We start from the raw sequence: 12428 nt of genomic DNA, 5'->3' as shown, positions 1-12428 counted from the left end.
AATGAGTTCTCCGCAAAGCATTGTTTGCGCATTCATTGCTCCACCTAGTGGTGGTATTGCCCATAAATACAGACAGCCAAATAAAAACAGGAGCATTTTCTGCACCAACCAGTTTGGCAGACTGTTCTAAAGGTGGGGGTGGTGTCCATAAACTTTCTGAACAATTCAAAAAAGTTTTCATGTTGCTCTTAAAAAAAAACTCGCAAAAAGTTGTTAGAGCCGCACTGGCCACGCTGGCATTTTATTTTTCTTCAGATGGTATGTGTGATGTATTAACAGAAACCTTAATCTTTCAGAGTGAAGCAGGTGTGAGAGAATTCCACATAATCCAGGTGTCCAGTGGTAGTGAACATTGGAAGCTGCAAAAATGTATAAATCCCACTGAAGATAAAGGTTGGCTTGCTCTTTTTCTGTTTTTCTTGTTTGCAATCTAATGTGACAGCAATAAATGTAGATGTCTGATCTCCTTGTACCTATGTGCTCAAGTTAAAATATCCCATGTATATTGGCGAATGTGCGTAAGGATGGATCAAATTAGAGAGAATGTGCCATGTATCATTGGGCAATTTTATAAATGTAGAGTCACGGATTATTGTTGTTTAATTATCCTTCAGAAAACAGGTCTTTACACTTCAAAATGTTTGTTAAGATTGAGAAGTTGGATATATCCAACTTCTCAATTTAATTTGATGTCTTTAATAAAAGAAAATCTCAAATGCACCATTTAGCTAAATGTGATGTGCTGCGTATTGGAAAGACAAATCAGGGCAGGACTTATACCCTTAATCGTAAGGTCTGGGGAGTGTTGCTGAACAAAGAGACCTTGGGGTACAAGTTCACAGTTCCTTGAAAATGGAGTTGCAAGTAGATAGGATAGTGAAGAAGGCATTTGGTATGCTTGCTTTATTGGTCAGTGCATTGAAATAGGAGTTGGGAGATCATTTTGCGACTGTACAGGACATTGGTTAGGCCACCTTTAGAATGCTGTGCACAATTCTAATCTCCCTGCTAAGAGAAAGGGTTCAGAAAAGATTTACAAGAATATTACCAGGGTTTGGGGGTGTTTGTGCTATAGAGAGGCTGAATAGGCTGGGGTTATTTTCTCTGGAGTATTGGAGGTGGAAGACTGACATTATGGAGATTTATAAAATCATTAGGGTCATGATGGTGTAAATAGTTAAGGCCCTTTCCCCATGAGTGGTGGAGTCCAAACTAGAGGGCATGGGTTTAAGGTGAGCGGGGAAAGATTTGGAAGGAACCTAAGGGGCAATGTTTTCATGCAGAGGGTGGTGCATGTATGGAATGAGCTGCCAGAGGGAGTGGTGGAGGCTGGTACAATTACAACATTTAAAAGGCATGTGGATGGGTATACGAATAGGAAGGGTTTAGTAGGGATATGGGCCAAGTGCTGGCAAATGGGACTAGATTAGGTTAGGATATCTGGTTGGAACAGACGAGTTGGACTGAAGGGTCTGTTTCTGTGCTGTCCATTTCTGACTCTAACAGGCACATCAATGCAGTTTGGGGAGACTGTGGCATGCTAAATCAGAGGCTCAGGCTGATGCTCTGGGCTTTAAATCCTGCCCAGTTGCTGATACTATTAATCAAATTTCAGTGCAAACTGGGTTATAAAACTACTTTCAGTAATGGTGATTATGAAAAGGGACGAAAGATTGATAATTCCCTTGGAATAAAGGGGTGCATTCTGGTATATTATAAATGGCTCCGAAGATAGTGGATACTGTGGTAATCTTTCAAGAATTCTGCTTCAGGTCAGAGGATTGGAAAACTGCCAATGTAACATCTTTTATTTAAGAAGGAAGGAAGGCAGAAAAAAAACACATAACCAAAGGCCAGTTAGCTGAATCTGTTGTGGAGATATTAGGGTTTTCTATGCAATAAAGCATTCAGAACATGATTAAGCTGACCTCAGCATGGCTACACAGAGGCAATTCTACCTGAGACATTTACTAGAACTCATTGGGTCAGTGACCAGCAATATAGATGAAAGGAAGGAATAGATGTAATATATTTTAAAATTGGATTGTCGTTTGAAAAGGATGGATGTGTAATCTTTGGGGATGAGGTGGGGCAATGCCACTTGGTAAACTGCACCTGCTGGGAGTCCGTGCTGACATGGTGAGCCGAATCACTGCCTCCTGTGCTTTTAAGAATTCCTTTTTACTCTTTTTGTGTAACTCTTCTCTTTGCATTTTTACATATCAGATGCAAAACTTGGAAGTCGGGAGAGGGCAAAACTCTGCTTTCGAGCAACAAGGTGTCAGAATTCAGAAGGTGAGGTCATAAAATCTGGATGTTTGCAGTCAGTAATTTTTTTCTAATAGTTTACCATTTAAAATGGTGACAGCAGTAAAATAAAGATGAATCGTTCAATTTTCTTGCTTTCTTAGCTACCTCATGTACAGAAGGAAAGTATATATTTGCGGATATCGTTCTGGGGAGTGAACAAGTGAGTAAGCTTAACTTCTTAACCACTCAATTTCAGTGCATTTCTTGCAACTGGCTTTCTGCTGTGCTCTTGATTTGCTGGGTTATTTCATTCTTTTGTGACTATTTAACATTGACAATTCTTCTGAAAAGGTGATGATGGAAGCAGTTGAAGCCCTGATTTTTGATAAAAATTATAACTAGATAACTTCTGTGAGAATCAACCACATAATGTGCTGTGATCTTTAACCTGCAGCAGGCTTTTGTTCTTTTTGACTTGGATATTGGTACTCTAATTTTCTAACTGGGTCTTGCAGCTCATTGCTGATGGTCTGCAGAGTTTTTAAGCTGAGTGAGTTTCAACAGAATCCAGCAAATGTATTTGGGATGACCCAGAATGCACCAGGTTCCTTGCTGTTATGTTAGCTGGGGTAAGGCGGGGTAATGTGGTCTACATTGTTCTGTTGGGTGTCTTAGTAAAATTCACTGGTTTGCCAGTAATGTTTGTAATTTCTCAATCATCCTAAAAGTTGTTTTCCACTTGTCCTGGTAGAAGTCATAAAGCCACACAACATGGAAACCGACCCTTTGATCCAACTCGTCAATGCTAACCAAGTTTTCCAAAACTAAACTAGTTCCACTTGCCTGCATTTGGCCCATGTCCCGCTAAACCTTTTCTATTTGTGTATCTATCTGATTATCTCTTAAATATTTATAACTGTTCCTGTATCTACTAGTTCCTCTGGCAGTTCATTCCACACGCAAACCACCCTCCGGTCCCTTTTTAATTTTTCTCCCCTCACCTTAAAAATATGCCCCCGAATTTGGACTCCAGCACTGTAGGGAAAAGACCTTTGCTATTCATATGTTCCCCCTCATGATTTTATCAACTCCACCTCCCACGCTGCAGTGGAAAAAAAAAATTCAAGCCTCTCCGTGTAACTCAAACCCTCCAGTCCTGGCAACATCTTGGTAAATATTTTCTGAACCCTCTTCTATTCCTGTAGCAGGGTGACCAAAACTGTACATAGTAATCCAAAAGTGGCCTCACCACCATCCTGTACAACCTCAATATTATGGGCCAACTCTTACACTCAATGGTCTGAGCACTGAAGACGAGTACTAAATGCCTTTGCAACCTCTCTGGAAGATCTTTTCCTGATTGTGCTTCCAAGTGTTGGTTATTCAAAGGCAGAAGATGAAAATGGATTGTCTGAGGTGCTAGAGAGCTCTAACGTGACTGAACCATTTCATAGTGGTGGGAAAGTTCAGCTGTTTTTAGCTTGAACTGAAGACGAAATGCAGTCTCTCACTGGTGATACTTTGACTTTAGATTAGATTAGATTACATTACATTACAGTGTGGAAACAGGCCCTTCGGCCCAACAAGTCCACACCGACCCACCGAAGCGCAACCCACCCATACCCCTACATTTACCCCTTACCTAACACTACGGGCAATTTAGCATGGCCAATTCACCTAACCTGCACATCTTTGGACTGTGGGAGGAAACCGGAGAACCCGGAGGAAACCCACGCAGACATTGGGAGAACGTGCAAACTCCACACAGTCAGTCACCTGAGGCGGGAATTGAACCCAAGTCTCTGGCGCTGTGAGGCAGCAGTGCTAACCACTGTGCCACCGTGCCAACCACAAAGTAGAGTATTTAATGTGAACATTCCCTTTTAACAGTTGCTTTTGCAATTAGAATGTAGTAGTGGATGATTCAGCTAATTCTCATGGATTCTGCTAGATTTTGTTGGCTATGTAGCCAACAGGCAATTTGACCCGAAGAATCAGTGCTGGGATTTGTTGAGTTTCATCCTGGCTTTGTTCCTTTTCCACTGTAATCCTCTGTTCCTTTCTCCCTCATATGCTTACCTAGCCTCCCCTTCAGTGCATCTATACTGTCTGCTTTATCCACTCCCTGGTATTGAGAGTTCCACCATTTTTACTGTGTCAAGGTATGAAGGAAATGAGAGGAACAATGTACAAGTTCGTGAAAAAGCAGAATACCTTTTTAAGCAGGATTCTCTTTGGAGAGCCATTACAAGCAAGATGGGCTGCATAGTTGTAACAATTCTGATCCTGTCACTTTCTTTGATTAATGGCCTCTAGTTTTGCACTTTCCCAAAAATGGGAACATTGTCTGCCCCCTCTGTCAAAACCTTGCACCATTTCCAAAATCTTTAATCTTCCCTCAGTCTCGTTGAAGAGAAAAATATCCACCCTGTTCATCTTTCCTTGATAGGTGCATCCTGATGTTTGTTTCTTATTTGTTCATACGATGTGGCATCACTGGCAAGGCTGGCATTTATTGCTGATCCCTAAGCTACAAACTAATCCATGTGATTACCCTTGAACTGAGTGACTTGGTAGGGCCATTTCGGAGGACAGTTAAGAGTCAACCGCATTGCTATTGGTCTGGAGTCACATGTAAGCCAGACCAGGCTAGGATGGAAAATTTCCTTCACTAGAAGGCATTTGTGACATGGTCGCCTTGAGGCTAACTTTTTTTTTAATTCAAGTTTTTTTATTGAATTCAAATCCTACCATCTGACATGGTGAGATTTGAGTCCAGGTCCCCAGTTCTGAAGAAGGGTCACTGGACATGAAACTGCTTTTTGTCCTCAGACGCTGTCAGACCTGACTTTTTCTAGCATTTTTTTTTGTTTCCTCAGAACATTAGCCTGGGACCCTAAGTGACATCACTTTATCGTAATTGGTGTCACCCTTGCAACTCTTGCGTTATTGTTCACCGTTTTCTTGAAGCAGTGAGAAAGACTACACTTTATAAGCTTATTTCATGTGGGGTGCAAATTGGAATGCTTTACACTTTGCTTGCATAACAATAGTTACTAATAATTCAGTTTTAGGATGTACATTGTAATTATAACAGTCAAGTTCTATACTGGGAGTTCTGATTCAGAATGAGTGAAACTGTTGGACAGGGCGTTAAAATTTACTAAAATACAAGCAAATGTTACAGACACTGAAAATCTAAACAAAAAGTACTGAGAATACTCAGGACTGGCAGCATCTTTGGATAGAGAAGCAATCTATGTTTTGAATCACGTCTTGGATTCTTGGAGTCCCGTTATTGTCCTTTTGTTATGAAAAGCTCCAAGTATTTTGTCCTGGAAGCCTTTTGGTTCTTGTAGAAGGTAGTTGTTGAGCACAGGGCAATTGGCAGATTCAAGCTACAAACTAATCCATGTGATTGTATCATTGAGAGTTGGTTCTGCTTTGTGTTACAGATAATCAGTGCAACCACTCCATGTGCAGACTTTTTCTTTCAAAGTTGCTATGCTGCAAGATCTCGGAAGATGATACCACCGACAAGTATGGGGCCAGGGAGACCAAAAACTACTGATCTTGCCAAATTAGTGCAGATGTGTAGTGAGGTGGATCTCAATGTAATAGTATTATGGAAGGTTTGTATACTATTTTAAGCGTTTATGATGATGAGGTGCACATTAAAAGGTCATGCCGATATGGTGTAATTTTGAATAGTTACAGAATTCTTTTGCTTCAGAGAGAATATAAAAAACACTTAGTTTAATCACTTACTAAATCAGTACAGTGATTTGAAAATGTTCTTGCTTCCCCTGTTATGGTATGTTGAATAATTGAAGTATTACAGAAATTCATAATGTACTCGAGTTGAACCAAAGAAATCAGTGTAAATGTATGGCAGTGAAGACGACCAGTTGGCCCATTGTGGCTGTGCTCAGTGTAGACTCCATTAATGTTTTGTATTAAGATCACAAATTGACTCAACGAGTTGTCCTCTCCAGCCAAATAGCTGTCGTCTTCCTTCCTATTGTCCTAAAAGTATGTGGCACTTAGCTTTTCTTCACCATAGTCTTAATCTCATCCTCTTTCACTGAACATCTGATTAGAAATGTTCTCTGGTTGATTGAATTTTCAAGATGCAGTAATTCTCGATGATTACTTGCTGATTTGTTTTGATTTGAGTTATTGTAGTCATGTGTACCTAAGTACAGTGCAAAGCTTTGTTTTAAGAGTAGTACAGAGCTGAAAAATGTGTTGCTGGAAAAGTGCAGCAGGTCAGGCAGCATCCAAGGAGGAGGAGAATCAACGTTTCGGGCATAAGCCATATTTGTCTTTGAATTGATCTTTAAAGTGGGTCTTAACGGTGGAGAAATAAGAATCAAAAGAACTGTGGATGCTGTAAAACAGGAACAAAAGTTTCAGGTGTGATAGAAAGGGATGTAAACTGGGTGGAGGAGTTGCTTTATTGGTAAAGGTGTATCGCTCAGCTGTACTGAGGGAGGACACAGTCCAACCAGGGAAGGGGTTATACTGGACCTGGTTTTTGGGAAATGAGCCCGGCCATGTGAGTGAATATTCAGTGGGGGAGCATTTTGGCATTAGTGATCATAATACCATGGTTTTAAGAAAGGATAGGGATAATAGCAGTCCTAAGGTGAAGATATTAAATTGGGGGAAGGTGAACTACAAAAATATTAAACAGGAAAATTTTGATTGGATGTAGCTGTTTGAGGGTAAATCCACGTTGGACACGTGGGAGTCTTTTCAAACAGCAGTTGATACGAGTTCAGGAGTGGTATTCCTGTGAGAATTAGGGATAGGTATGGCAAGTTACGTAAACCTTGGATGACCAGGGATGTTATGATCTTGGTCAAAAAGAAAAAGGAACCATCTGTAAGGCCTAGGAGGATGGGAACTGACCAAGCCCTTGAAATATCTAAGGAATTTAACTCTTGAAATATATAAGGAAAGTAGGAAGGAACTTAAGCAAGGAATTAGAAAGGCTAAAAGGGGTCATGACAAGTCATTAGCAAAAGAATTCCCAAGGCTTTTTATACATGTTTTTTAAAAAAAAACAAGATTAGCCAAGGGAAAGGTTGGCCCACTCGAGGACAAAGGAGGGAATCTGTGTGTGGAGACAGGAGAGGAAGGTAAGGTCCTAAATGAACACTCCGTATTCACCAAAGAGAAGGAATTGGAGATGCGTGATCTCGGGGAAGGGACTGCCAAATGTTTAAGCCAAGTTGATATTTAAAAGGAAGAGATGTTGTGCGTCTTAAAAAGTATTAAGGTAGATAAATATCTGAATCCTGATAAGATCTGTTCCGTAATGTTAAAGGAGGCAAGAGAACAAATTGCTGGAGCATTGACAGACATCTTTGTATCCTCTTTGGCCACAAATGAGGTCCCAGAGGACTGGAGATTAGCCAATGTTGGCCCATTGTTTAAAAAGGGTAGCAGGAATGATCCAGGTTAATTACAAGCCCATGAACCTCATGTCAGTGGTCATGAAATTATTCGAAAAGATTCTTGAGGACAAGATGAATACGTATTTCGAAGAATCGTTTTGTGCAGGAGAGGTCATGCCTCACTAACGTAATCAAATTGTTTGAGCAAGTGATAAAGATTGAGGGAAAAGTGGTTGATGTTGCCTACATGGATTTCAGTGAAGCCTTTGACAAAGTCCTTCATGGCAAGCTGGTACAAAAGATGAAGTCATGTGGTACCAAGGGTGAGCTGGCAAGCTGGATACAAAATTGGCTTTGTCATAGGAGACAGGGTAACGGTGGAAGGATGTTTTTTGGAACGGAGGGCTGTGACTAGTGGTGATCAGTGCTCAGATCTATTATGGTCTGTATAAATGATTCGGAGGAAAATGTAGCTGGTCTAATTGGTATGTTTGCGTATGATACAAAGATTGGTGGAATTGCAGATAGTGAGGAGGCTTGTCAAAGCATACAGCAGGATATCGATCAGTTGGAGGTGTGGGCAGAAAAATGGCAGATGAGGTTCAATCCAGACAAATGTGAGGTGATGCATTTTGGAAGATCAAGTACAGGTGGAAATTGTTGTGAATGATAGATCCCTATGTATATAGAGGGATCTGGGTGTGCAGGTCCACAGATCACTGAAGGTGGCAATGCAGGTAGATAAGGGAGTAAAAAAGGCTTTAGCATGCTTGGCTTCTTAGGAAGGGGCATTAAGTATAAGGATAGGCATCCTACGCTGCAGCTTTATAGAACTTTAGGCTACACTTGGATTATTGCATACATTTCTGGTCAACATCAGAAGGATGTGGATGCTTTGGAGAGGGTACAGAAAAGGTTTATCAAGATGTTGCCTGGTATCGGGGATTTTAGCAATGGAAAAAGGTTGGAGAGACTGGGTTTATTTTCATTGAAATGCAGGAGGTTGAGGGGTCACCTGATAAAGTTATAAGATTGTGAATGGCATGGATAGAGTGGGAAGTATGAGGCTTTTTCCCAAGGTCAATTACTAGGGGACACCGGTTCAAGGTGTGAGGAGGGAAGTTTTGAGATGAGGTACCACACAAAGGGTGGTGAGTGCTTGGAGCATACTGCCAGAGCTGGTGTTGGAAGCAGGCAAATAGCATTCAAGAAGCATCTGGACGAATACATGAATAGGATGGGAGTAAAGGAGTACAGATCCTGTAAATGAAGACAGTTTTAATATGGAAGGGCAAAATATGTTGGCACAGGCTTGGAGGACCGAAAGACCTGTTGTACTTTTTTTTTTAAGATTAGATTCCCTACAGGATGGAAACAGGCCCTTTTGAACCAAGTCCACATCAACCCTCTGAAGAGTAACCCTTGCAGACCCATTTCCCTACCCTATATTTACCCCCTGACTAATGTATCTAACTAATGTGAATTAGCATAGCCAATTCACCTAACCATACATCTTTGGACTGTGGGAGGAAACCAGAGCACCTGGAGGAAACATAGACACGGGGACAATGTGCAAAATCTACACACAGTTGCCCGAGGTGGGAGTCGAAGCTGGGTCCCGGGCGCTGAGAGGCAGCAGTGGTAACCACTGAGCCACCGTGGTTATGATGGGTAATCTCGTTCTGAGGTGTTAAGAGTATATGGTGCGTTGGCTTTCATTGGCTGGGGGATTGGGTTTAGAGCCGTGAAGTTACGTTACAGCTCTGTAGAGTCCTGATTAGTCCACACTTGGAATAGTGTTCAATTCTGGTCGCCTCATTGTAGGAAAGCTGTACAGAGGATTAACTAGGATGCTGCCTGAACTGGAGGGTATTCTTTATGAAGAAAGGTTGAGGGAGCTAGGGTTTTTCTCATTGAAGTGAAGAAGGATGAAAGGTGACTTGATAGAGGTGTATAAGATGTTGAGAGGCGCCGAGTGGGTAGCCAGAGACTTTTTCCCAGGGCAGAAATGTTTATCACAAGGGGGCATAATTTTAAGTTGATTGGAGGAAGGTTAAGAGGATAAGTTTTTTTTTGAGTGGTGCGTGTGTGGAATGCTCTGCCAACAGTTTTGGTAGAGTCAGATACATAGGGACTTTGAAGCAATTCTTGGATCAACGCATGGAAGATAGAACAATGAAAGGTATGTAGGTTAGTCTGATCCTAGAGTAACATAAAAGGCTGGCACAATGTCAAGGGCCAAAGGGCCTGGCCTGTACTGTGCTGTACTGTTCTACGTTTGTTGCCATTGGACATTTGCCTGTTAGAAAATAGTGACCGTCTCAGAACAATGCCTCCCAAAAATGAGGAAAACTGTAGTACCTGTATTTATTCACAGCCAGTGACTTAGTTTATATAGGTTTACTTGATCTATATGGAAATGGACAAATTTGCTGTGTATATTTAGATCCAGGGCATTGTAGGGGCTGGGGATGAGGTGGTTGTGGAAGCATGTACCTTTGTTAGTGTTTAGGGATCTACTACTTCATTAGCTTTAATGGCCATCTAGGTGCGGAATGTCTGTTTGTGATTAACTGAAAAATTGACAGCCATGATTGTGTAAGGAGTAAGGGAGCAGCCAGCTTTATATGCAAACTGGTAGTCTTGTACCTGGTCTACTTTCTGTTAATACACTGAGGTAACAGTCTTTCACTGAACAATGGTGGAAGTTTCAGTGAAATATTTGTGGCATAGAAATTTATTTTCCCTTTTCTTGTTACAGGCATATGTTGTTGAGGACAACAAGCAGCTTATATTGGAAGGCCAGCTTCATGTTGCTTTGGAGTCGATTGGAAAAGAAGCCTGTTCGTTGCCTCAAGTACAGGTAATGCCTTTCTGACTTGACAACGCTGTTGTGCTTATGTGACGTCTTACAGCCTAGCTTGATCCAGTTCAGTCCATTTCATTCCATTGTAATCCATTCTGTTAGTGATAATGTTTCTCTATTTTGCTTCTGAAATTGATCTTAATCTAAATATGACTTGTGCTGGTATTTTCCTGGACCTGTGGACTGCAAATATTAAAAATGAACAACACCTTGCAGGTCATCTTAATTTATCCAAACAAAATGTTTTCCAGTCCCCATATTGTAACAACTCCTTGTTTGTATAAAATAATTCCATATGGCTTCTGCCATATATTGACAATTCTTTGTGAAGAATGATATTGTAATATCAGGCCTGTATTTACATTTCAATGAGTTTGAATCTGTCTCCTCTTGGATTTACTTTATATTAATAAGATTAATACAAGTTATTTTGTCTTCGTCACAAATATGTTGTAACGCACAACACTGCCATTTAGCCAATCATGTCTGCAAGTGCTTTCGAAATAAGCAAGTCTTCGTCTTGTAGGGGTCAGCAGGCCCTGGTGCTTTCTCCATGTCATTGTCTGTACCAATTACAAATGTAAGAAACATACAAAACTAGGAGCAAGAGTCAGCTATTCAGCTCTTCAGTCCTGCTCTGTCATTCAGTATGATCTCATCTATCTCACTGCCATATTCCTGCTTTCCCATCATACCTTTTAATATCTAAAAATGTGTCAATCTCTTTCTTGAATGTACTCCATGACCAGCTTTCACCGCCTCCTGTAGAAAGAAATTCCACAGATTGACCACGCTGTGAGTGGGAATGTTTCCTCCTCAGTCCTAAATGGTCTACCCTGTGTCCCCTGGTTCTAGACTCTGCAACCAGGGGAAACATCCTCCCTGCATCTAGTCTGTCCAGTCCGGTTGGAATTTTATACATTTCAATCCGATCCTTTCTGTCAGTCTAAACGCCAATGAATACAGGTCCAGTCGAACTAAAGTCTGCTCATAGGACAGTCCTACCATCTCTGGTATCAGTCCAGTGAACCTCTGCACTCCCTCTGTGGTAAGTGCATCCTTTCTTAGATAAGGAGACCAAAACTGCAGACTGTACTCCGGTGCGGTCTCACCAATATCTACTGAATTCACATCATGTCATTGTGTTCATGTAAAGTGAAAGGTGGGACCAACAAATGAAAAGATCTCTGGATGTCAAGGGATGTATAGGATCGAAGAGATGAGAGAGAAAAAGAAACTTATTGTAGAAACTGAAGGCTGAAAACAGTAGATGCCTTAGTATAGCAAATTCAGGGGATTACTCAAACTTAGGAGAGCAAAGATGGGAAATTAGAAAAAATACCGCAGGTAACATCAAGAAAAATCTAAAGGTGTTTTACAAGTATACAGAGGAACCTTGATTATCTGGCATTTGATCATGTGAATATCAGATTATCCAGCAAAATCGCAAGGTCTCGATGCTTGTCTAAACTGTTATCTGGCATTCAATGCGGAATTCACTAACTAAACAAAAATGCTTCCCGTCCATGTCCTTCAGATAATCAAGGTTCCTCTATTAGAGACAAACTAAGAACTAGGGAAAGAGTAGAACCACTAGGGACCCAAATGGCAATCTGTGTGGAGCTGGAAGATGTGGCTGACGTTTTAAGTGAATGCTTTGCATCTATATTTTCTGTGGAGAAAGATCTTGAAATCAGGGAGGGAAACTGCAATGTATTTGAATAAATTCGCATTAAGAGAGGAATTATTGGTTTTAGGAGGCTTAAAAGTGGATAAATCAAAGGCCCATGTACAATATATCTAAGGCTGTTGTGGGAGGCAAGGAGGGAAATTCCAGGGACTTGAACCTGAGTTTTTCAGTCATCCCTGGCCATTGGACAACAGCCAACAATAATGATATGAGAAGAGGC

General features: G+C 41.0%; 1 protein-coding gene across 2 annotated transcripts in view; it reads left to right on the top strand.

Moving 5' to 3' along the window:
• Nucleotides 1-12428, top strand: part of trappc8 (trafficking protein particle complex subunit 8) — a 149252-nt gene that overhangs the window by 122687 nt on the left and 14137 nt on the right. For both annotated transcript variants that reach the window (XM_043687640.1, XM_043687639.1), the window contains 5 exons: nt 297-393; nt 2227-2295; nt 2412-2470; nt 5706-5882; nt 10414-10515. In XM_043687640.1, coding sequence (XP_043543575.1) covers nt 297-393; nt 2227-2295; nt 2412-2470; nt 5706-5882; nt 10414-10515 — 504 coding nt within the window. The remainder of the gene's footprint in view (nt 1-296; nt 394-2226; nt 2296-2411; nt 2471-5705; nt 5883-10413; nt 10516-12428) is intronic.

The sequence above is a fragment of the Chiloscyllium plagiosum genome, chromosome 4 (genome assembly GCF_004010195.1).
Source record: "Chiloscyllium plagiosum isolate BGI_BamShark_2017 chromosome 4, ASM401019v2, whole genome shotgun sequence".
Classification (NCBI taxonomy): Eukaryota; Metazoa; Chordata; class Chondrichthyes; order Orectolobiformes; family Hemiscylliidae; genus Chiloscyllium; species Chiloscyllium plagiosum.
The sequence above is the reverse complement of the archived record's forward strand: the minus strand, read 5'-3'. Positions and strand labels throughout refer to the sequence as shown.